This window comes from Antennarius striatus, chromosome 18 (assembly GCF_040054535.1).
Source record: "Antennarius striatus isolate MH-2024 chromosome 18, ASM4005453v1, whole genome shotgun sequence".
NCBI lineage: Eukaryota > Metazoa > Chordata > Actinopteri > Lophiiformes > Antennariidae > Antennarius > Antennarius striatus.
Window position 1 is genome coordinate 12,309,932 of NC_090793.1, and position 25,019 is coordinate 12,334,950.

The 25,019-nt window shown below is 39.8% G+C and overlaps 1 protein-coding gene across 4 annotated transcripts in view; it reads left to right on the top strand.

Moving 5' to 3' along the window:
* Window positions 1-24,626, top strand: part of greb1l (GREB1 like retinoic acid receptor coactivator) — a 45,674-nt gene extending 21,048 nt beyond the window's left edge. For 2 of the 4 annotated variants that reach the window (XM_068339940.1, XM_068339942.1), the window contains exons 3-34: window positions 2,962-3,109; window positions 4,382-4,555; window positions 5,388-5,564; window positions 5,691-5,867; window positions 5,978-6,100; window positions 6,918-7,040; window positions 8,327-8,467; window positions 8,590-8,715; window positions 9,546-9,680; window positions 10,255-10,440; window positions 10,625-10,924; window positions 11,054-11,182; window positions 11,853-11,987; window positions 12,342-12,539; window positions 12,703-12,883; window positions 13,391-13,580; window positions 14,025-14,161; window positions 14,370-14,712; window positions 15,057-15,172; window positions 15,319-15,551; window positions 15,781-16,346; window positions 17,866-17,971; window positions 18,087-18,233; window positions 18,308-18,447; window positions 18,571-18,732; window positions 18,889-19,093; window positions 19,934-20,096; window positions 20,216-20,443; window positions 20,533-20,674; window positions 20,763-20,963; window positions 22,027-22,165; window positions 22,257-24,626. In XM_068339940.1, the coding sequence (XP_068196041.1) occupies window positions 2,965-3,109; window positions 4,382-4,555; window positions 5,388-5,564; window positions 5,691-5,867; window positions 5,978-6,100; window positions 6,918-7,040; window positions 8,327-8,467; window positions 8,590-8,715; window positions 9,546-9,680; window positions 10,255-10,440; window positions 10,625-10,924; window positions 11,054-11,182; window positions 11,853-11,987; window positions 12,342-12,539; window positions 12,703-12,883; window positions 13,391-13,580; window positions 14,025-14,161; window positions 14,370-14,712; window positions 15,057-15,172; window positions 15,319-15,551; window positions 15,781-16,346; window positions 17,866-17,971; window positions 18,087-18,233; window positions 18,308-18,447; window positions 18,571-18,732; window positions 18,889-19,093; window positions 19,934-20,096; window positions 20,216-20,443; window positions 20,533-20,674; window positions 20,763-20,963; window positions 22,027-22,165; window positions 22,257-22,420 (5,832 nt within the window). In that variant the 5' untranslated portion in view covers window positions 2,962-2,964 and the 3' untranslated portion in view covers window positions 22,421-24,626. The remainder of the gene's footprint in view (window positions 1-2,961; window positions 3,110-4,381; window positions 4,556-5,387; window positions 5,565-5,690; window positions 5,868-5,977; window positions 6,101-6,917; window positions 7,041-8,326; window positions 8,468-8,589; window positions 8,716-9,545; window positions 9,681-10,254; window positions 10,441-10,624; window positions 10,925-11,053; window positions 11,183-11,852; window positions 11,988-12,341; window positions 12,540-12,702; window positions 12,884-13,390; window positions 13,581-14,024; window positions 14,162-14,369; window positions 14,713-15,056; window positions 15,173-15,318; window positions 15,552-15,780; window positions 16,347-17,865; window positions 17,972-18,086; window positions 18,234-18,307; window positions 18,448-18,570; window positions 18,733-18,888; window positions 19,094-19,933; window positions 20,097-20,215; window positions 20,444-20,532; window positions 20,675-20,762; window positions 20,964-22,026; window positions 22,166-22,256) is intronic. The other 2 variants (XM_068339943.1, XM_068339944.1) reach the window with 2 other exon arrangements.
* Window positions 24,627-25,019: the final 393 nt, after the last annotated feature.

The following is a 25,019-nucleotide window of genomic DNA, read 5'->3' on the forward strand; positions in this document are numbered from 1 at the left end:
ATTGCACATAATTTGGACTTTGCCTATCAAGTGTATTCATCAGTTTTGTACATACAATACATGGGTTGGTGAATCATTTTGACAAACTTTTGGATAAGTGGGAGGTAAACTGACAACTATGTATTAGTCCCGAATGAAAGTTACAGTCGTTTTTGAGCAAGGGACTCAAATTTTCACTGACATATAAAGCTTTGCTGCCATCCTCACACGTGTAGTAGAAAACTGAACATCTTTGGAGTATTAGAGTTTTCACTGCTTTTTTATATTTCATAGACTAAACAACATGGTATGTTCAATAAAATATTGTAAAGATATATTCCTACTAAAATTAATTGTCCCGTCGTAACTTAAATTCATTTTAAATAGTAGTTTTTTTGTTTACAAACCTCTGACACATGGTTGGTTTTTAGTTAGAGTAGAGAGAGTAGAGTATAACTTTATTTATCCTTAAGGAGGTTCCATCAGGGAAATTAATTTCTCCGTTGCACACAGCACAGTGAGTGCACAAAACACAGAAAAAGCACACAGAAATCACCAGCACATACAAAGTAGTACCAACACCAAATAGAAAGAGTAATAAATAACCCATCAAGAATATACAAATAGAAAATCATAAATAGGCATAGAAATAAAAAAAAATAAAAAGGCCTAGTTAGGCATGGGTAGAGTGAAATGTCTATAGTGTTTGCATTGTTTTTGGTGCATGTTTGTGTCATCTCTCATATGTTTAATTCTCATTCACTTACATTAATTTGGTATTTATAAAGGTTTTGTATCATGTTTACATTTAATTTAATAATTTTGGTGTGGTTAAGTATTTATTCAGTCCCTTTTGCTTCTTTGTCCCTCACAAAATTTACACACACAAGTTTGCATTTCTGACCAAGAACTGCCTGACCAGAACTCGTGCATACAAAACATATTCACAGGGCTCTTGCTGTGTTGAAAAACACAATCTGAATGTCAGGTCTGATGCAATTATTAATCACTACATATCCCTGAATTCAGGTTTAGTTCGGTTCAACATCTAACTATTGTTTAAACTAAACCTTCATGTAACAGCTGTGTAGGATCTTTCTTAGACCAGAATGAGGAGTTTGAGCTGTTCCAAAACATCTGAAGTGTTCAACCTGGCCCCTACTTGGCTGCTCTAGTGTTTATGAACCATAACAGTGGTCTGCAGCAGTTGAATTTAGTCCAAGGACAAACATGGAAGGCAATTCAGGTCAAACTGAGCTAAAACTCCCATTTTCTTTTTCAGCCTTCTCACCCCATACAGTTTGAACACTCCTGATGACTGGTTTGGTGTTAAAAGCAGATCCAGTGAAATGTTGTGACAGTCTGAAAAAAGAATATTTTAAGTATGAAGCTGTATGGTTTAGAAAATAGACTCGGTTCAGTGCAGGCCTGCCTTTTCACCACCTTCTGACTTTTTCTTTCTCTCTTAATCTTTCTTTCTCCCTCTGCTTCTTTCTTTGCACTCTTCATTGAGACAACATGCTTAGTCCTCTGACCAGCTGCCACCTGCCATTAGAGAGCCAGCCAACCTCAGGCCCACACAGCCGACCCCTGCAGATGTCCAGAAGTGGACATTGGGTTGGAGGGGGCATAAGGGCACAGAAGGAGAGGAAACAAAAATGGAAAAAGTCATTGGCCTTGGGCATTGTGTTTGTCCTTTCACTCGTGATTTAATTTGAAGTTCCTTATACAGTACTGGGCATACATAAATCAAAGTGTTTAAAAGAGAAAGGGAGTCTTCTGTCGGTGAGGGAGGGAGTTGCAAACTGCATGTGTGCCGATTTAAAGTAAAGTCTGTAAATGCTGTATTCAATGGGCTAAATAATTAAAGCTTTGCTTTCAATGGTTTAATCGTTCAGCTTCGTTTGTTTTAAATGCTAGCACCTAGGTGTCGTTCCATGTGTTCCAGGCACTGTGGATTTTTGATGCGCCCTTTGACTTGTTTTTGCCTCCATGCTCACCAGAAGCACCTCCCTTTTTCTTTTCTTTTTTTTTTTTTCAATTAGGCAGTAAAGGACAAATAACCAAAAAATGCATTCTCAGCTCTTTACTCTGTCTTACTGATTAATAGTTTAGTCTATAAAAATGGCCCACTAGGAGTACCCAAAGCTCAATGTGGTGTCTCTAAAACAATTGTTTTGTCTGATCAACAGTCCAAATATCTGAGACCTTAAGATGTTCCATCTTCTATCGTATCTGTCAAGGAAAAGCAGAAATACTTGACAGCTCTTGGAAACTGAATAAAGCACATTTGAGCTGTTGTAGCTGTAAAACTTCTCATTGATCCACTTTATTATCCCCTGACAAATCCTTTCAGGTTGCACACTTGAGACAAGAGATGGTTCAATATTTTATTTGATGTGTCATCTTCAGTACCACGGACTTGTATGAGGTGCTGTTGCTTTCAAAAATTGGGCATATATGTTTTATTTTGTGCACTTGTGCACAGATAGTTCTCTTTTTCATAAATATAGGGCAAACATAATAATAATAATAATAATAAAACCTTTATTGTCCCACAGTGGGGAAATTTGTGTACATGTACTTCAGGATCTTACTCCCCTATGTAGAAGCAAACCCACTGGGAAACCCACTGATCTTTACAAGCCATGAAGCATGATTACCTCTTCTTTAAATGCATAGCAATCCCTGTAAGTGAGCACATGCATTTAGTGTTGCATCGATGTAACAGCGATTAAAAGGTTAAATCTTTTGCTATAATAGTCAATCACTGAGCTGTTGCTTATTCAGTAATTATTCAAACAACTTTCAATAAGTACTTGATATCGAATTATAGACCTAATCATTGGAATGAAATAATTGAGTTCATTTGAAAATCTGTTTTTGGATTTGCAGTTTTTGATAACGTAACAAGCTAATCAATAAGTGGAGATTGTGAGAACAGTGACCTTGCATTTTGCCATTTTCTCTCTGTTCCTACAGATAATGGGGAATTCATATGCCGGGCAGCTCAAGTCTGCTCGATTTGAAGAGGCTCTTCACAACTCTATTGAGGCGTCACTACGCTCGAGCAGTGGAGATCCACAGCCCATCTTCACACAGCTCTACCTTGAGCCAGAGACATATCCTGGTAATATGCTATAATATGCTACAACTTGATTGTTTGATGTTAACATGACAGAAATCCAGCAAGGTTAAAGCAGACATACTTTAATATTAGTTTACCATTTTATTTATTTTTAATTAATGCGTACAGTGGTACCTCTACTTACGAAATTAATTGGTTCCGGAAGAAATTACGTAAGTAGAAATTTATGTAGGTAGAGACGCGTTTTCCATGCAAATGCCCTAATCCATTCCAAGCCCCAAAAAATGCTGACATAAATGTTTTATAAAGCATAAAAATGCATCAAAACATGTAACAAATACATGTTACGATTAGATTATTACACAATAAATGAGAGTTGTGCATAATGTAAAAAACAAAGAATAGAGTAAAGAATAATAATGAGGGTCATTTACCTTTTAACTGCTGCCCCCATTGTTTTTTGCCCTCTTTGGTTCATGCGCTACCTATCTCACGATGCCGAACAACAGAGTGAATTCCAGACCTCCTTTTGAACTTCTCCAACCACCCACGCGATGCCTTAAACTCCTTAAACTTCCTTTTGTTTTAATAACGTGGTGATTGTAAATGCATTTTGGCCATATTCTTTTGCGAGTTCAACCAAACGCATACCTTTCTCATGCTTTTCTATGATCTCTTGCTTTGTTTGTACAGACAAAAAACTCTTTTCTTTGTCTTTCATTTCCTCTTTTCTCCGTCACTTTCTAGGGGTCCATAGTGAATACATACTCAAAAAGTTATTATATTTGCGCAAAACTATCAGAACACCTCACGGGTCGAGTGCCGAATGCCGAGGCACTCCATAAGCACCAATCTAGCTCCACACAGAGGTGGAGTGGCATCCGTCTTAGCCAATGGGATGCCAGGAAGATACGTAATAGGTAATAACCAATGGCAGAGCAGCTATGAGAATGTTGCGTTCGGGAACCTGTGGGAGATTCGAGTATCAGCCAATACTGTGTTTTTACATTACGTAAGTCGACATTTCTTTCGTAAGTAGAGGCAACATTTTCCTGCTGAGAAATTTCATAAGTAGAAAATTTCGTAAGTAGAGACATTCGTAAGTAGAGGTATCACTGTAGTTGTATAGCTTGTACCTTTATACACATGTGATATTCAGCTGACCTGCTGAAGTGACTTAAAGACTCTTTCACCATAATTAGCATCAGATGACGATTCTTTTCAGAAGTATTTCTAAACTTTTCTGTGGAATTTGCAAATAAATGTTTCTAATCCGGCCCTCATGACAATTTTGATTTTTAAAATATCTATCAGACATGAAGTCCAAACGAGACCTCCATGGTAGGGAACCGCCAGGCCACGAGCTTATGAATGGCCACTCGTCCAATGATCTGGAGGAGCTGGAGGAAGATGATGATTCAGACAGCAGCAGCCCTCCACTTCCCTACCTGCAGGCCCCAGCACCTGATGGCTGCTGCACACTGGATGGTAACTCACATACCAAACATTTTTTATTTCAAAAACACATTTATAACCAGCAAACCAATCAGAATAGTGCACCTTCTTAACCCTAACACTCCCAAATGATGAAATTAAAACCTAATCCCTATTTTGGAAATATATGTGCATCAGTTTTCATGAACAAAAACATCAAGTAATTTATCTGTTTGTGAAAGAAATGCATAAGCTGTCCTTCATGTAGTTAGATTGGTTTAATTTTTTTTTCTTCCGTTGCATAAGTCCTAATCTTCCACCAATTTTATAGTTGTCCATCAAGTCACTTAAAGCCTTGTCTTGCAGTGTTTGATAAAAGCGGAAAAATAATTCCTGTGCTGCTTTATCAGGGTCCACTCCTTTTCCTTAATCCGCGTCCAACCATTCTATCGGGTTACAGGAAAGTCTGTCTTGTGGTATTTGTGTAGTCCTACCAGCAAAATAACACCAGTGGAAACAACCACTACTTGGTTGTGCACCCCCCAGTGGGTGGGGTAATTCAGATGATCAGATTACAGCATCATTTCTTCATGATGTCTGTGTAGGTTCTCAGTTATCCAGGTCATGGTTATCTAAAAGCTGTTCAAGTCCATCCACTGGACATTAAGAAAGTTCTTGAAGACGTTTCGTCTTCTTCAGTTCAGAACTGAACAAATCTCTTGGATGAGAGACGAAACGTCTTCAAGAACTTTCTTAACGTCCAGTGGATTGACTTAAAACAGCTTTTGGAGAACATCATTTCTTCATTTTCTCCACATAATATACAAAACAAAAGTCCTTTATTTGTTATTATTTGCATATACATCTGTTTTTACCTTTCTAACAGGATTCTGTCAAGCCGGCAAGGATATCCGCCTGGTCTCCATAGCAACAGAGCCAATTGAAGTCCCAGCAGGCTTTGAGCTGGTAGGCGCCAAGTCCCCCAGTGTCCCTGAACACATCCTTGTGTGTGCTGTGGACCGCCGTTTTTTGCCTGACGAGAATGGGAAAAATGCACTTTTAGGTGAGTGTGTTCTGGCAGCAGGAGATAAGAATGAAGGAGACGGATATGCTGCTGTTAGCTTTTGCTGGTCATAAGCTGAAAACATTGTAAAGTGTAGGATTATTCTATATTTATTCTTACTTTCAGGTTTTTCAGGAAATTGTGTGGGCTGTGGGGAGAAGGGTTTCAGATACTTCACTGAATTTTCCAACCACATCAACCTGAAGTTGTCCACCCAGCCTAAGAAGCAGAAGCACTTAAAATACTACCTGGTGAAGAATTCTCAGGGTGCTCTGTCTAAAGGATCCTTCATCTGCTGGAAAGGTAATAACACCACAGAAACAGCAGGTTTTCAGTTCTGTATTCACATATTTCCATTTTACACTCTGCGGATTTGCTCATCGAGACTGTCATTATTCTCTGTGTCTCCATAGACTGTAAAACTCGTCAGTTCTCCTGCAGTGCACCAACATCCAAGCCCAGCTCATCCTCCTCTCTGAGTAGTAAAGAAAATGGAGGCACCAGTGGACACAGCTCCTCGCCTTTTTCCCTCTCAGGTTAGACTTGAACAGCACAGATAGACAAGTGCATGATGATTATATGTACATAGAAGTATATTTGTGGGGCTGTTTTGGTTTAATTTATTTACTCTAACTACTTGCCATCAGGGAAAATAACCTTTCCATTCCATTATTTTTGCAACAATCAGTGTAACAAGTGTTTTTTTAGCTTAAAAAATACATAGATCGAAGCAGACAACACATACATGATCACTTTTGATCAACTAAATTCAAATAAAAATTACAAAAATATAATAAAATAAAAGACTGTATTATTTTCTTCAAATAAACCCATAAATGGCAGAACCTGCCTCCCCCTTGGCAGTTGTTTTTACGTGATCTCTCACTACAAGAGTGCCTGTTCCCATTTTGATTGAAAAAAGGCTCCTGGGCTTATTGTATTGATTTGTTCTAAACCTGTAAACAGCCTTTCAGCACAGATCACACACATTAATGCGAGTTGTGGGGCTCATTGATGTTACTCTTGTTTAAAATCTCCTGACTGTGACAGTCAGGTACATCCTGCTCCCAAAAAAGGTTGACAGCATACATCTCTGACCTCTGAATAAGAGTTTATCCTGGCATGGGTCATGAAAAGGGGAGCTATGATTTGTTTATATTGTGCAACAGGTATTTGATAGAGAAATGGGAGCAGTCAGTTTATGTTTATTTGATCAAAGGCAAAGGCAATTAGGTAGTTAGTTCTGTTTTAATTGAAAAATGTGTAGCTCATTGGTGGACATCAGTTAAGCACCAGCATCACCGATGGTTGGTACATATATTTTAACGATAAATTCAAAAATGTTTTCTCCAGACTCTCCACCCACTAGAATGACACAAGCATCCTCAGTCTTTTTCGGGAGCCAGGATCTTGGGAGAGACTACAGTTTCCTCAAACCTCTGGCCTCCACACCTGGAAACAAGACTCTACCAATAGGTAAAGCTCTTGTTCCATTACACCTCATCAGTTTTTTACCTTGTTGGTTTATTTTACCTCATTTTCTTTGGCTGCATAATTTATCTTATATTTAGGATTAATTCAGCAGTAGCATGCAGCACACACATCTTAATCACATTCCTCTTGCATCCAAGGTGCTTAGGAACCATTTGCCTTTTCAGGTTGCCTTTTGTAAATGGTTTAATAAAATAAAGCCACTGCTATGAACCCAAGAGCACATCTGCAAATAAATACATGCGTGTGCACTTGCATGTGCACACAAATCATTTTTGAAGAAAAGAATGCTGTAATGACTTTTTAAGGCTTTTCTATCCATTATCCCTTTTACAAGGTTGAGTTATTGACAAGAAAAGGCTATTCATACAATCAATGTTTTACCGTATTGAAAGCCTAGTGGATGTAAGATCGGAAGAAGTCCAATGCAGCCATTGGCGAGGTTTTCATGCATAGGAAATCAATAAACCTCTCTTCCAACTGATTCATGTTATGTGTTGGTCAACCTTGTCAGGCAGTGACATTTTTTTATGTTTACGTTTTACCTTTATAATAGTTGCTAATTCTAAAGGGGCTGTCAAGATGCAATCACTGGTCAGACGAAAATATCTTAATAAGTAATAGTTTGAATTTTGATTGAGTTCTTGATACCTAGTCCCCTGAAGATGAATTCTCTTCAAGGGCCATTGGTCAAAACCATAAGGAAACAGGCATCAAAAGCTCCAGTGTTGACGCTGGGCTTGTAGATAAAAATCATAGTTCGGCTGGGACACAGGTAAGAGACAAGCAAACAGTTCAATACAAGGCAAAGGTAGAGTCCAAAGACGGGCAACAAATAGACTAAATATAATAGAAGACGAGGAGTGTCACCATCAATCCAAAAAAGCAACAAAACAATAATCATAATATAATTTCATTATTCATTTCAAATAAAAGCTACACTTGATTGAATTTATGTATTATTAAAAAAGATTAAGTTACTTTATATTCCTGTCAGCCTCATCCATGCTGTTTTTTAATTATAAAAAAACGTGTGTGATTATTATAACAGACTACAATTACGACAGTGTATTCACCATCTATTAGTGTTGTCACTGTGAGCAAGTAAGCATGCTGATGCTAGCCTGTTAACACGTACAGTATCAACTAGCTGCTACAGCTGCCTGTACTGTTTCTACAATTGGTGAATCAGCAAAATCTACAACATGTTAAGTACTAAAATTTTATGTGCATTACAGTCTGTAGTTATGTGTGTACATATGTGTCTCTAGTACCCACAGCGCTGAGGGTGAATGGTCCAGCTAATGGTCTGGGTATTGATGGGCACCCTCCCTTACTGAGCCCCTCCTCCCAGGTGTCTTTAGGGGCCCAAGGTCAGGGATATCGCACTCCTGACTTAGGAGACAGCCCCGGTGGGTCTTTCTCTCCAAAGATACAGGAAAAGTCATGTATTTTTAGAACTGCATATGTTTTATAAGCACTATCATTTTATTCAGTCTTGAAACTGTTCTCTGTATCTGTTTTTGATGATCAGTATCCACTGTCATGAACTCCGGTCCTCCAAAGAAGCGCCACCGAAGCTGGCATCCCAACACAGTAGTACCCGTCCCACTGACAGCCGTCCCTGTACCTGCTATTCGGCCTATAGTTTGTTCTCCAGGTCAGTTCTTCGTAGGACACCTCCTTGAAACAGTGTATGATCTACTTGACATAAGTTGGTTTGGAAGTTGACCCTCTATCACGATTTTTCTGTTGCAAATTAAAATTTGTGTGCATATGTGTGTCAAACCCTGTGTGCAAAAAAAGTGTGTGTCTCTGCTTTGTGTTAACATAGGTTGAAAGATGTTTATAAGCCTGTCCTCCCTCCGGATCAGGGATTGGTATACCCCTTCCCTGACATCCTCTGTTTGTTAAGAATGACTCGCACAGTATTGCCATGGAGATAGAGCTGTGTATTTATTACAGAAGTGATTTTAAAAATTGCATGATTGAGGAAGATTTCAGCCACATCACGTAATTGTGGTACATACTGTATACTGCCTTCATTTAAAATAAACTGTGTCCCTTGACTTTTTTTTTTTCATTTGTACCAGCAATGTGGTTTGTGCACTTACAGGTATTACTAGCTAATATGATGTTAAAACCAAGCTATTATAGTGAACTACAAGTTATCCAGAATGAAGATGTCACAAATATTTGAGTTACCTGAAATAAAAAATAAAAACAACATGGAAATTTGTCAATATAGATATTATGAGTTGGAATAAAAATAAGTTCTTTTTTAACGGGGATGACTACATGACTAAACCAGTGTTCACACTTGGCAAATATCCCAAATCTGATGAAGAATTATCCAGTCTAAATTGAGCACACATGCATGAACTTGAATAAAACAAATTTAAAACACTAACTGTTTAAAGTTGACCTCATATTATAATATAGCTGCAGACACCCAATATTTACATCTATATGTAATGTGTTTCCCTCCAGGTTCTGTGTTAAGGTCCTCCCCTCATCCACCTGTCACAGGAGTCATTCAGCCCCAACCTGTCAGCGCTGGAGAAACAGTCATCGTACCTGACAACCTGCTCAACTACTCGGGAGTTCGGCCTGTCATCCTAATTGGTACAAATTTGTTGTTTTTTTAGTGATCCAAGCCTTCTTCATACTGCAAATTAAGTATCAACCCTTAAGGAATGTCAGAATAATATTAATCGTGAACAGAGAAACTCAATCAGGGCCTGTTTTATCATCAGAAGAATAAAACATGTAAAAAGAAACAAGTGAAACAGCAGATATTTTTTAGAATAAATACAAAAAAATGCACTTTTTCAAATGATAAATGCTAGTCTTGGTAACACTTCATGGTAGGTACCACTTAATTAGACAGGCCTGTCAAAAAATATTTTTCAAATGTAACACAATGTAAATAGAAAATCAGTCTTGTAAGCACATACCCAGTTTTCCAATTTCCTTTTTTTTTTGTATTTCTGCAAATATTTTTTGAAAAAAAAAATGTGATTCATCTCACTTTGAACATCCTTTATCACAGTTCGCTGCAATTATGGAAATACAAAGTCTAAAAAGCTAATTCTCCGTGTTACCATTCATCTGTAAGCAAACATGAATTTGTTCTGCATCTTGTACTTTTTAAATACCACACATTTTTTAATTTTGTCTAATGATGACCTTATTTCAGGACATGGCACTTTACCATATTTTTACGGCAACGTTGGTGATATAGTGGTGAGCCCCCTGCTGGTCAGCTGCTATAAGAGCAGCCAGCTGACAGACAAAACTCTGGGGATTTTGGGCATCAACAGGAGCCAGCTCCTCTCAGTGGAGACGATGATTCTGCTCACTTTACAATATCTTGCACGTTTAGGTAAGCAGCTATCATAAGCTTGGACATTCAAATAAAACCTCACTGATGTATTGAGTGAGATGCTTGGGTCAAACATACAAAAGTTTCATAGCTTCTTATAAAAACTCTGCACATTCATCATGGCTAAGATTAACTAGAGTTTACATTTTTAAGACATGATGTTTCATTTTTAAATTCCTTGCAGGCTCAGAGCAGATTCCTCTGAGGGAAGAGCTGGAGCAGATTGTTTTGAAAGCCATGCTCTGTTGTCCGGGGGTTCCTTCCATCTCCCCATCCCAGCTTCCCTGGTTGACTCGGCTGGAGGCCAGCGTCTCTGGAGGCAGTGTCCAAGTTGTGGTTACCCATAACTCTTTGGGAGAAGGCATCTCTGAGTCCCTACGTTCTCTCAGTGAGGGTCCTCAACACCAGCAGTGCTTGCCCAACTATGTTGTCATTATATGCACCTCTAAAATGAGTGGCAATGAGTTCTGTGTGCTTGTTTTGGGTGAGTGATGTAATTAAGTCTTACCTCAGTCTCTGGAAACAATTGAAACTAGTTTTTACATTGATGAGTCTGCACATTATGTTTGTTAAATTTTCAATAATCTAATCTGGATTTCTGTTTTGGACACAGGAAAGTACCAGGCACGGGCCTTAGCAGAAGGCATGCTTACAACTAATGAATTTCTGAAGGAAATCAGCTATGAACTCATCACAGGAAAAGTCAGCGTCTTGGCTTCTCATTTCAAAACAACGTCACTAGGTGAGTGGTTCCAACTGTTCAAAATAACCAACAAAAAGAATGTCAATTATCTGAAGTCTATACAGTACGTGTCCTTAGATTGATTGGAAACAAATATTTTACTTTATAAATATTCAAGGATATATTAGTTAAATCCAGCTTCAAAGCAGTGATGTATTGTAATGGTCAGCGTTTGTGTGTTTGTCCGTCTGTCCGTCAGTCAGTCCGCCAAATATCTTCGCAACCGTTGCAGATAAAAAGATGAAACAAAAAAGCACATTACTCGGGCAGCAAAGGGGATGGAAATGTGATGATGACCTTGACCCTGAGAAAACTAGGTCAAGGTCAAATTTCAACTTTTTTTCACTCAGGAAGCGGATAAGATAGAAAGACGAGGGAGAAGGCCAGTGTAAGTAAGACCGTAGATCAAAGCTAGTGATTTGATCTATGAAAGTAGGTCAGAGCACTAGCTTTGATCTTTGACCTATGCAAGTAAGTCAGGGTAAAATTTTGAATTCAGGGGTGTCGCGGGATGTTGCAGTCTGTGACTGCATTGGTTCTTGATTTTAAATGATTCAGATGTTAATAAAAAATAATTACATTGTGTGTTCAGCAATATTTGTGCACAACTGTGTGTTGCAACGGCCTGGCTCTGTGTTGTTGTGTGACTATGGTGATTGGTTGTTTTTAGGGGACAATCTGGACAAACAGCTGGTGAGATACCAGCGCAGGAGAAAGGGACAGGTCATCCAGCCCTTTCAGGGAGATGTCACGGACTACATTAACTCCCAGGAGGCTGCCAGCATGTCAGCGCCCTCAGACAGAGGTTAGACTGCTCTCAGTTTGTCTCACTGGCTAAACTAAAAGGGCTCACCTGTGTAGGGCCAACCACAACAATGACTAGTCTACATGTATTTTAAATTAATATGCTTTTCAGCTATTTGCTGAATCATGAGTACTCTGTTTTTACTGGCATGACAGTGTTAACTCATTTGCTGCCAGCGCTTTGTAGCAGTTGATCTCCTTTCGTGGACTTTCTCTCTGTCTATAAATTACAGTATTTGCCATTGATAATAATAGTGTTTATTTTTAAAATGTCATTATATAGGTTATTACTATTTTCTTCCACATTCATCCAACAATTTTGTTGATGCATATATTTTGCTTTGTCCCTCTTAAGAAATGTTGCATAAGGTCTTTCAGATCTATCCGACCCAGCTGAGCGTGGCTCGTAGCCTCCTCTCTCAAGTCTGTTCCATTGCTGACTCAGGGACCCAGAATCTTGATTTGGGACGCTTTTGTAAAGTGGATTTTCTTGTCTTGGTCCCTCCATCTCACATTCTGGTGCACCAGACAGCTCAGCGAATCCGACAATCAGGTTTGTGTCTGATGGCACGTTCATCAACAGAGATTCATGGATGGAAACCATGTACAGACTTTTTCAGCAGATGCTGACTCTAATATTATGGGGGGGGGGGGTTTATGCACATATGCTATTTTTTATGCATTTTTATGCTAAATCTATGCTTTATGTTGCTCAGGGGTACTTGTGGATCTGGGATTAGAAGACAATCCCTCAGCCCACCAGAAATCAGACAAGTATGTGGTGCGCTTGGACAGTGACGTTCACACCAAGGTGGAAGCCTTCATGAAGAAAGTCCGGCAGAACCCTTACACCCTGTTTGTTCTCATACACGACAACTCACACGTCGACCTCACAAGGTAAAACGGCATCAGGAACACTGACTCTGTTTTGCGTTATTGATAATCTAAAAGTGATTGAAAACATGAGTTGTTGTGGCTGTAACTTTAGCCTTGACCTTTTCAGTTCACCAGTTAGTGGAGAATGGACAGAGAACAGCTGCAAGCAACTGAAAAACAATTGAATATCTATTACCTTGAATTTTGTTAAATGTAAGCCGAGAACGTTGAGTTACTGTTTTTGTTTGTTTTTTGGGGTTTTTTATTTTCTCTTTTTAGTATTCAAAAATGGTTCTAAATGTTAAACACTAAATACAGCTGCCCAGATCTTTTGGCTATCCTAAGAAAACTGCTGCTGTCACTGGCACCACATGGAATAAATCATTTCCTGTTTTCCAGAGAGCATTTTTGACATTAGTGCAGCAAAATCATCCCCAAAACATGTCCGTCATTAGCTTTCCCACAACACCTGTGTAGTTTAGATTACCAGTCACAGGTTTCAAACATTCTTCTACACTCCCTCTACAGTGCACTGTCCGGTTCTGTTTGCCATGGGGAGCTACAGGGTTTGGCTGACCGGGTGGTGAACTGCCAGGAAGTCCTAGATGCCATGAACCTCTTGGTCCTGCAGGTCAGCTGCTTTCCATACACACTACAGACCCGCCAATCCCGAATCAGCATCCACAATGAAGTTCACTGGCCTTCCGGTCAAAGTCTGGTGAGTATTTCTGAAAGCCAGACACCCCCCCCCTCCATTCTGAAGAAATAAAAAAAAAAACTGTTACAGGTTGTCGTACAGTGTAGTCATTGTGCGAAAACAACACATCTCTATAGAGAAACATGGCATTAATTTAATGAAAATTATACAGCCATTATTTGACATTTGAGCTATTCATTTTCAACTTAATGATATATGCAGCCTCCAGTTCTGGTTTAATGGTTCCATCTGCTGGACCTAAAGAGCACTAACATTGAGGAGGACTTCAATCTTATCTTTTGAGATATTAAGATACTTTTTTGCCATTTTTGACTTAATCTGACAGTATTACAGAGGGATAAAAAAATACACACAAACATTTAACAGAAAAATACACACAAACATTTAACAGAATTTATTCTAAATGTTACCTAGCCACCCTCAGTCAGGTGTACTTTCCTCCAGCAGGGGGAGCAGGCTCCCGGTGATCTGGTGTACTTTGGCTTGAGGGACTACAGCAACTCCTTGCAGTGGGGAGTGGCCAGTCCCATTCTGCGCTATGATGATGCATTTGAGAAGATGGTCCATACTCTGCTAGAAAGGTCAGTACGGTAACATCACTCATGAACCACCAAAAGAGAAGTTCACTATCATCCATTATATATGTGAGGAGTGTCTGCTTGTCTTTCTCAAATTACTTGCACCAACAAAATTCCAACCTGAAAAACACATGCATGTTAAAAATGTGTCTACTTTGATAAAAAGAAAAGCATCACAAACACTTATATCTTCTTCTGTTTGATGTCCCAGGCATCCACACTTGCACAGTATGGTGATCCGCAGCTACCTCCTGATTCAGCAGTATACTGAGGCCATGATGGCCTTGACCTCCTCCCCATCCTTGAGAGACCACATAACCCCAGAGACCCTGGCCATGGTAGAGGACCTGATCAACGCCCCTAGCAGAGAGGGCTCCCAGGGCCGGGGCCACATGCTACTTGTTCGGGTGCCGTCGCTGCAGTTGGCAATGCTGGCCCGGGAACGACTAGAGGATGTGAGGGACAAACTGGGACTGGGGCTTTGTTTTGCCGTACTGCTCGGAAGCCCAGCCACCGAACTCAGCCTGCCCAGAAATTTCATCAACCGCCTCAGGGTGAGAATGACTCCCAAAGAATGTCATACAAGTCACTTTCAATTGTGTTTCTATGTTTGCAGAGTTGCTAAATCAAAGATATTTGATTTAAATTGACTTCATGCCTTATTTACACAGACATGAGGTACTTCATAATCTCCTTTAAGTTAAATAAAAAATATGTTTTCAACCAATATGTCAAAATAAGAAATTTTGGAAAATAGTTTAATAGAGTTATATCTATAGTGCAGCAGAGACTGACTTTATCTCTGAATTTGACGTAAATCCTGTTTAAGTCCAGTCTTTCGCTGCTGATCAAGTTCTAGTTGACATGATGATAAACAAATGAGACTGCTCTTCTGTAGGCGTGGAGAGGCTGTGAGAATGAAGACTGGGCACCTCACACCTATGAGGATCTGGAAGGGCTGCCTTGCATTGTGATCCTTACAGGAAAGGATCCTCTCGGAGAAACATTCCCCAGGTGAGATGATCTTGCATTATTCTTTCACCCAATTTACAAATAAATCATACTGGCTTAGAATTAATTTTCAAAAATCGTAATCTAGAAGGACATTGAAATTCACATATATCACCTCAGCAATAATCCTCTTTTTTTAACCCTTCTAGGTCTCTAAAATACAGTGACCTGCGTTTGATTGACTCCAGCTACCTGACTCGTACAGCTCTGGAGCAGGAGGTGGGCTTGGCCTGCACTTATGTGTCCATGGGCATCATTCAGGAGCCCAACAAGGCAATGGCTCCTCGGGAATCAGATGGGGAGAAGGTCGCCATTGTCTTGAATGATAGAGAAGACCTGGAAAGACCTCAGAGCAATGGAAGCGCAGCAACCAGAACCTCTGGTGAGTCCTGGGCTTCTGTCTGACTCGTAACTTGTCAGTTGAATGTAATTGACGGTGTTTAAAGACAATGCAAAAACTAGAAAAGGGACACTTTTGAATAATTGAAATGAGTCATGACATAATTAACGGCTATTATTGTTATTCATTTGTGCCTTTTAATAATAAGAGTACTGCTTGGAAAGTATTGTAACAAAATATTTTGTATGTATTTATTTGTGTCTCTGCTCAGGTTCTGTAGCAGAGAATGGTGTCAGTTCATCTGATGTTGCTGATTCTGTCCAGAAGCCCTCTACCTCAAACTGTCCCCCTGATGGCACCACTACCTCAGACATGGGCACACTAACACAAGGATTCAAGCAGGAGTGTGATTTCTTTGGAAACCGCCTCTCTGCCAATCCCTCTAAAGATTCCAAGGCCCCTCCTTCTCTTTACTCCAGTTCAGCCTCTTCCTCCCCCTCTCCATCTTCATCCTCCACCCAGAAGCCCAGCCAGTCCACACAGTGCGGTCGAGAGCCAAAGCCCATCCGGGTCTCACCGCGGACAGTCATTATGTCACGGGCGGCATACAGCTTGCTCGCATTTGAGTCAGGGTGTCCGCTGAGCTCCTTCTCCCTGCTGCCTCATGCAGATGTGGCCTGGAGCAGCCCACTAAGACCCCTTGTCACTGAAAACCTGCAGGGGGCAGAGCAGAGCACCTATTATCGCCAGTGGACCATCGCCAGGCAACATCACGCTGATTATGAAGCTCCTTTTGTGCCACATCCACGACGTCTGCTCCTGAGTGGCCCCCCACAGGTGACATACACTTAGAAGTGCATCAACGTCTGTCCCAACTGACACTGGGCGAGAGACGAGAGGGACACACATAGAGTGTCAAACAACCAATCACACTCACAGCTACAAGCAATTTAGAGCCAGCAGTCCATCAAATGTAGGTTTTTTCCGAAGCAGGAAAAAACACAGAAGTTGTCAAGGTGAATTTAAATTTGTGTGGCATTTTTCAAAACAAGGTTATAAACACAGAGAAGTAAATAAGACAAACAGCCTAAAATAACCACTCAAAGAATAATGTACCCAATCAACATAAATGAAGACAACCTGATAAACCTTACTCAATAGAAATTGAGTTTGTTATCATTGCATGTAATAATATTAAAGTGGGCTAGCAACTGTTTATAAAGTCTTTCTAATAATTAAGTAGTGACTTCACAGAAGGAAATGACTTTGCATATCTGATTTCCTCAGATGGAGAGTTGAATGGAAAATGCCTGAGTTTCTTTCATAGTGAGTCAGGCTGAAGGAAGTCTGGTCTAGGCCATGTAGTTCTTTCAATCTTATAAGTAAAGGTTTAAAATCCATTCTGCATGGTAGACCAGTTTTGCGTTGTGAAGATTGGAGTCATGGTGTATGGTCTGGTCTGGCAGAATCTGTTAGGAGTCAGCAAACAGGAGATTGCCTTGAGAAGTTCCAACAATCCAGACATTGCAAAATGAGCATGAACTTTTACAAGGTCTGCTTTGTAAAACATTTTTTCCATTTTTCCAAAGCATTACTAGTTCTTTGGAGATTTTCATATTAAAAACACAAGACGAAGATCACACTCAGATTCCGGGCAGCGTACGTAACATTGGAGGACAGATCTCCAAGGTTTCTCGTTCAGGTTATCAGTTATGTTTGTAGTGCCAAAAGGAAGATCTCAGGGTTTGGCTGATTGAGCTGGAAGAAAGCCACAACAGAAGAGTCAAATACTGAGTTCACTGCTGGGGGAAAAAAAACATTGGGTTGTGGCAGCTACTATTTATCAGTAATATTTTCTTAAATAATATTGAGAAATAAGACTATCAAGCTTCTTTTACTGCATGTTGATAGGGCAATATTATGGCCCTTTTGCACAGGTGGTCTTGGCTCACCTTGCTTCACTTCTCTACTCACCTCACTTTTTCGTCAGTGCAGTTTCATTTACACTGTAGTATCCGTAGTATCCCCTCAGTGTAGCTGCTTGTTACTGTGACACCCCACAAACATACCGCGCTGTCATTTCCAATGCTGCACACACAGGCACCATGCAGTCAAACAAATAATCATCCTCAGATCCTATTTTGACCACACCGAGGTTTTCCACACTGCAATAACAAATGACCACTGCAAGTATGTGCAGTTGCAAGACTAATTAAAAAAGGCCTGTCTGGATAGTTTTCACATTTTTCCTGAGTGGAATATTAACACCAACTATTTTCATTTGTTTTTAACTGAGAATAATGTCATAAAATGTGTCTTGATATACAAGGGATTTTTTTTTGTCTAATTGTGCTAGGTGGGAAAGACTGGTGCTTATCTGCAGTTCCTTCGTATTCTCTTTCGAATGCTCATCAGACTATTGGAGGTAGATGTGTATGACGAGGATGAGGAAGAGGATGAAGGTGAAAATCAATGAGACTCATCTGTTTTGATCTCATGATCTCTAACACACCACCAATACATCATTGGTGTAATGAGAAACTAACGAAGAACATCTTCTGATCCTGTCGTCTTCAGAAATATCAGAGTTTACAGTTCCAGCAAATTCCCAGTGGCCTGACATTGAAGAAATTCGAAAGCTGCCCTTTGACCCTCACCCCCGTGACCCTAAGTTCAGGAAGGCCAGCCCTGTTTACACTGACAAGATGCCAAAGTACTTTAAAGGTCAGCAGAAGCATGCAAAATGTACAACATCGGCACGACTAGAGGTTCTAATCTGCTGTCTTTGTTATGTGCAGATTTCAAGCAAGAAGGAGAGAGTGAAACACCGGCCAAAAGAGAGACCATGTCCATACGTCTGAGCAAGTTTGCTGCACACAATGCCTTTCACCATTGTGAGCAGTGTCACCACTACTGTGAAGCAAACTCTGCCACACAGGTGAGTGCAGCAAAGAGGCTCATAATATAATTTTTCTATTCTGCTGACTCCTTGCTTTACAGTTGGGCTTAATGGGGATCTGTCTTGATTAATAATGCATGCATCTATGCATGTGTGTTGCAGCTGACGGACTGCATAATCCATGCTTTCACCTTCTGCTCATCTATGCTGGGAGAGGAGGTCCAGCTTCAATTTGTCATTCCCAAAACAAAGGAGCAGCACTTTGTCTTCAGTCAGCAGGGGAACCACCTGGAGAGCATGCGGTTGCCCCTGGTCTCCACTAAGGTTGGTTAAGTCTATACATAAAGGAATACATGTGTTTTTTGTGTCCATGCGTTTATGAATGGAGAGACGATGGGTTTGCTCTTTTATTCCTGCTGAACTTTAAATCCCAAATAAACGTTTTAAACGTTCTTCATTTGTTGTTCTGTTTGTCTCCAGGAGCCTACACTGATAAAGAGTCCAATTTTCACCCCAACAACTGGACGCCAAGAGCATGGCCTGCTAAATATTTTCCATGCTACAGAGGGCGCCACCCATTTGCACATTCTGGTGGTGAAACAATTTGAGATGCCACACTACAGGAAATACTGGCCTAACCACATTCTGCTTGTCTTGCCTGCCATGTTCAACAATGCAGGAGTTGGTGAGCAGTTTATTGGATTAATTAAACTGTAATTTTTTAATTGTGGATAGATAGTCTAATTTTACCACAGCCAACAGCCTTTAACTATTAGGATCAATTGAAAGGTGCTATAATTGCATTGGTGCTTCAATCGAGTTAGAGAAAGGCTTGTGTAGGTAATTAAATAACAGCATATCCCCAGTGGTTTAGCGATTTATCTAATGTTGGACTTAAACGAGGTTGAAGGTGCCGTGTGATGATTTCCTGAAAGCAGGTTATGATAACATTCAGTGTTTCATAGTAACATTCATTATGTATACCAGTGGATGTGATTGAAAGTATCAAGGATACACACAACCTGTTTCCATTCACAAAGTCCATCTTGCATTATTTATAAAATTATCTTTCTTTTTGTATTTGGCTGTGTGATGTTATTACCCTTCTTTGTGCATAACCATCCGACAATGAGAGAGCGACGTCGTATTAAAATAAGCATAACACCATAGTTTGATATGTACGTGAGCAAATCAGGTGAATAAGCCTTTTGAAATAAGGGAAGATGGCAGCAGTCAGCATTCATTTAAAGTAGCTATTTACCCTTTTGCCCATTTTGTCTCACTGCACCACTGTCAGCATAGCAACCAATATATCTGTTCAGATCATTGTTCTGTATGTGGATCGTGCATTCTAAGATTTTTAAAGGTTTGCTTATATACATAATGCCTATACCTTTTATACAAATTTTTTGTTTGGCCCGAAATCTTAATAGCTTCCTCCAGCACTGTGCTGAAACATTTTGACATTGTAAGTGTAACACTTTTGAGAAAGCGTGACATGAAAAAGTGCTCCTGTCTGTTTAAGGCGCCGCCCGCTTCATGATCAAAGAGTTGTCATACCACAACCTTGAACTAGAGAGAAACCGGCTGGAGGAGCAGGGTGTCAAGAGGCAAGATGTATGGCCCTTCATTGTCATGATGGACGATTCCTGTGTGCTGTGGAACAGCCACCCATCAGCAGACAGCAGGTAATTGTTTTGATTTATAAAATCTGCTGTGAAGATATTTATTGTTATAATTATTCGCTGATTGTTGCTTTATCAAAGCATTCTCATGTTGTTGTTGTTGTTGTTGTTTTTTGCCTCAGTGAGATGTCAGATGGAAGCTCGACCCAGTCCGACGTGTCTCTAAAGATGATCCTGCAGCATATGGAAACCACACCTAAGATCTCCTTGTATGCTCTCTGTGGTACACGCAAGTGGAGCAGCGGCCTGGCACGTAGATCTGTCAGCCAACCTTTCAGTCGGTGTCATCTCCACGACTTAGTCATGCTTAATGTGGACCTGACGCAGAACGTTCAATATGATCTCAATCGGTAAGTTAGTAGAAGATTGTATCTGTCATCCTATTAATTTATCTGGTGTCCTGATGTTCTGGCATTGCTGTGGTTTTTTTTTTTTGTAGGTATAGCTGTGAGGAGGTGGACTTCAATCTGAGGGTGAACAGCAGTGGTCTGCTGCTGTGCCGCTTTAACTACTTCAGTCTCATGAAGAAATACATTCCAGTTGGGGGAAGTGAAGACTTCCAGGTCAAACCTAAACTTATGGTGGGTGACGTGGTAATTAAACATTTTTGTGTGTCTCTAATGAGTGAAACACTCTGTTACACACTTAACTGATTTCTTCTTTCTTTAGGAAATAGAAAACACAGCTCCTATTAGCCCATCCCAGTATGTTTGTGCCCCAGACAGCGAGCAGACCCTTCTGGATGCCCCGGCTCAGTTTCTTTTGGAGAGGTTCCTACAAAACTGCAGCCACAGACTCTTCCCGAAGGCTGTTCAGAACAGAAACAACCCAGTTCTCTCCATCGACAGCTACCTCAACATCAGCCCGGAGGTGAGAGCTCACGGGATGTTGTAGCTGAAATTTGGAGTGGAAACAGTTACCATCCAACCTTCTACTTAATGGTTAACCTCGTTTGTGAACTAAAACGACCCGTCCACTTACTCGTCTCCACCACTTAAGTGGTGGCACACAAACGAGATGCAGTGGCCCGACACTTCTTCATGACTATACTGTTAGTACCCCAATGTGGTACTAACAGAGGAATATCTGAAATCGTGATTTTGTTGTTTTTTTTAAATATATTTGTACAGTGTCTGAGGGAATAACTTAACTTTACAAAAACCCTGTTGACTTTGTACAGTCATAACAAAAATGATTGTAGATCAGATACACCTCCTGCTCTATTTCTCCCATCTGTTTTACTCAGAACATTCTGACCTGTTTTCAAAGATACAATGAATGCTATTAGTGCATATTCATGCTGTACATTTGTGCATATGACCTCGTAACTGTCCATTCTCACTGCACAGCTTCTTAATTGTACAACTCAGCACATTTCTTGCCCATTTTCTGCTTTTATGAGCACTGTTGCAGAAAATGCAGCAGATTCATCTTTGGCCAGAAAGGAGCCCCTCAAGCTCAATATTGTTTGACAAATTGCGAGACAAAAACAAAAACCAATGCAGTCAGAGACAGCAACATCCCACGACACCCGTTAATTTAGAATTTTACCCTGACCTACTTTCCTAGATCGAAGCAGTAGCTTTGATCTACGGTCTTACTCAACGCTGGCCTTTCCCTCGTCTTTCTATCTTATCCAGTTTCTGAGTGTACAAAAGTTAAAATTTGACCTTGATCTAGTTTTCTCAAAGTCAAGGTCATCATCTCATTTTTATCCTCTTTGCTGCCTGAGTAATGTGGTTTTTGTTTCTATCTGCAACGGTTGCAAAGATATTTGGTGGACTAACGAACGAATGAACGAACACAACAAACGCTGACAATTACAATACATTACCGCTTTGAAGCGGTATGTAATTATGAACATCATGTTTCTTTTATTTTGCTTTATTGAGAGTTATTTATGCAGTGCGTTTTATTGCATGTTGTGACACAGATCCCTGTGTGCTACATCAACTCTCGCCCACACTCCATCAACCTGAACCACCAAGGCTTGCTGTTCAGTGGCCTTCTACTTTACCTCTGTGACTCATTCGTCGCCTCCGGACTCCTCAAAAAATTCCGCTTTCTCAAAGGTACATTGTGTGGGCATATGCAACTGTGAACAATTTTATGCTGGATAGGACTTTAGGAATTAATAGTCCAGTTCTGATCTTGTCATCACAGGTGCCACACTCTGTGTGATCAGCCAGGATCGAAGTTCCCTGCGTCAGACCATCGTCAGACTGGAGCTGGAAGACGAGTGGCAGTTCCGCCTTCGTGATGAATTCCAGACGGCCAACTGCAGCGAGGACCGGCCTCTCTACTTTCTGACTGGCCGCCACGTCTGAATCAGAGACATCGTGGGTCAAGTGTGCTGCTGAAACGCAATCAGAAATGAAGATACAGTTGATTCAAAACCAGCCAGCCATCGCAATTCCCGCCATTCCAATGGAAGTTCGGACATCTTTCCTCGCATGGTCACCAAATATGGTTTTCCCTATTTCAGAACCACCACAGTGCACTATGATTCTGAGGGCTGACTTGTTTTAAGTTTTGCTCTTTGCTGAGCTTGTCTCCACTTGAACTTGTACTCTGTTGACAGAAACAAAATGGCTGTGGAAGAAAGCAAATCTTAAACTGAACTTTTTTTTTTCTTTTCAGAAATGGAGGTTCTCCTATGAATGATGTGACTAAATGAAGATTGTATATTAACATAGACTTTGATAATATGTCTCTTTCTGGACATATTTTGTTTATCTCAGGGTTTTAAAGTTGGATCGAAGGGTTAGGGGTTAGCATTAGGGTAATACGTTTTTTTGTTTGCTGTTTTTTTTTTATCCCAAGTTGGCACCAAAGACTTCATCAGTAGCTTTTTACCTCCACTTTCCTTCTTATCATGCTATGCCTCTCAAATTCCTTGAAGCTAATAGACAGTTGACTACCATAAGACATAGAAAAATATAGCATATATTGACTTTCTATCACTAAGTGTCAAATTCTATAATAATGCCATTGTGACTCAATCAGTAGGGGGCTAATTGAGCACATTTAGATAAATATAAATGGGAATCTCTTTTCTGTTGTGCTTCTTAAACATTTATTTTGTGGCATCGATAATCCGTATGACAAAGAGCTTGCAGTCTTTCGATTACAAATGTCGATTTATCCAAAGTTTTAGTTCACAACCAAAGAAAAGTACATTTCAAGAAAGATTGCTATAATGGCTTGAATGTATATGGAGTGTGTCTGTGGTGCAGGACAGACCCACCTGACATGCAACAGGGTTTCAGCCATCTTTTATTGTGTAATGCCAATCAGACATCCAAGAAATGAAGTGTTTTCTATTCAGGCATCTACAGACTTTAGCGTTGGGTATTTTAAACATAATCACATTGTTAGTAAATGCTCCATAATAATCACTGCCAAATATCCTGCTACGCTGTGTGCCTAGGACTTGACCTGTTGTGACGCTCTGAGGCTGATTGTCCAATGATTTGAGTTACTATCCACACGTTAGAGTTAGAATCCGCCATCTTTTGACAGCTAATTAATAATGGAAGAAGTTAGACACTGACAGAAGCAGCTGGCCAGATCATTTCATATACTGTACTTGAAATTAGAATGTTTTTGTATGTTTCTGCACAGGGTCATCCAAAGAATATGCCTTAAGTGATGTGTCATATAGTCACTGCCCGAGTCATTTTGACCAATAAGAATGAAGAAAACCATTTAACTGTGAGGTGAAACTTGTATTTTGTCTGAAAAATGAAATAATTGGATTTTAGACTACTGTACTGTTGAAAACTTTGTTTACATTAGTAATATATTATATCACCCCTTTAACCGCTGAGGGTAACAGGTATTATTTTAATCTTGTGTAACTCTTAACAGTATATTTTGGTCATGATGTCTTTCTGCATTCTATGTGATGTCGCAAAGGCAAGAAGAATCTACCTAGATGTGTCCGTATATGTCTGTATTCCCTCCTGTTCTTGTGTTGGATTTTTTTGTTGAAAATGAAAATCAGGTCCATGAGGGATTATTATTTATTTGATAAGCATTTGGAACTGATAATCATAGTAAAGTGTAGTATTTGATTGCATGCTAAGCTCGCTTAAACAGAGGAAGTGTGTCCCCTTCTAAACGTTCATGACGGCTTTGCACAAGATCCAAACAAATGATTCTTAGATCTACTGAATGTCATTGGGGTAGGAAAAGTGAACTTGCACTATTCAAGTTGCCAGCAGAAAGATAATATTTCTCACTATTAAAGGAACCCCAAAAGAAGTCCAAACATATGACAAGTGACCAACTGTACCTTAATCTCCAATAGCCCAGAGAATGTCTTTCTTAAAATAATTTAACATGTAATATGCAACTTGCTCTCACAATCCTCACTGAAGTGTTTAATAACCATGTACAGCCCACTGGTAGCTTTGGTGTCCGGGTGATCTACCTCATGTTTATCATTATGGTTGCAGGCTGTGAATATATGACAGAGTCATGCTGTTGTTGTTGAAATTGTATGAATGTAAAACAAGACTACAAAAATCATTTGTCTGTTTTTGTTTTTGTTTTATTCTGATGTTTTGCAGTTTTCACCTGGGACCCTCAAACATGACAGTATGACAATAACAGTGCAAATTTCGTTTGGCACTGGGAAAAAAAGACTTTCATAATTTGGATATCTCTTGCAGAATTTCTAAATTTCTGTCGTCAGATGCTTGTACTAAAATATGCAGAGGAATGAAATTTGATTCATTTGGTGGAAAATAGAATATTTCACGCTAACCATCAAATTGTGTAGAGATATGCAAGAAAATTAATTTAGGTGATTTTACTTACTTCAGTTTGACTATGTAAGGGGAAATAGACAAGTTTATTACGTGAATGCAACTCAGCTGTTTCTTATTCTGCTCCCTCATGACAAATTTCATACCATGCTAA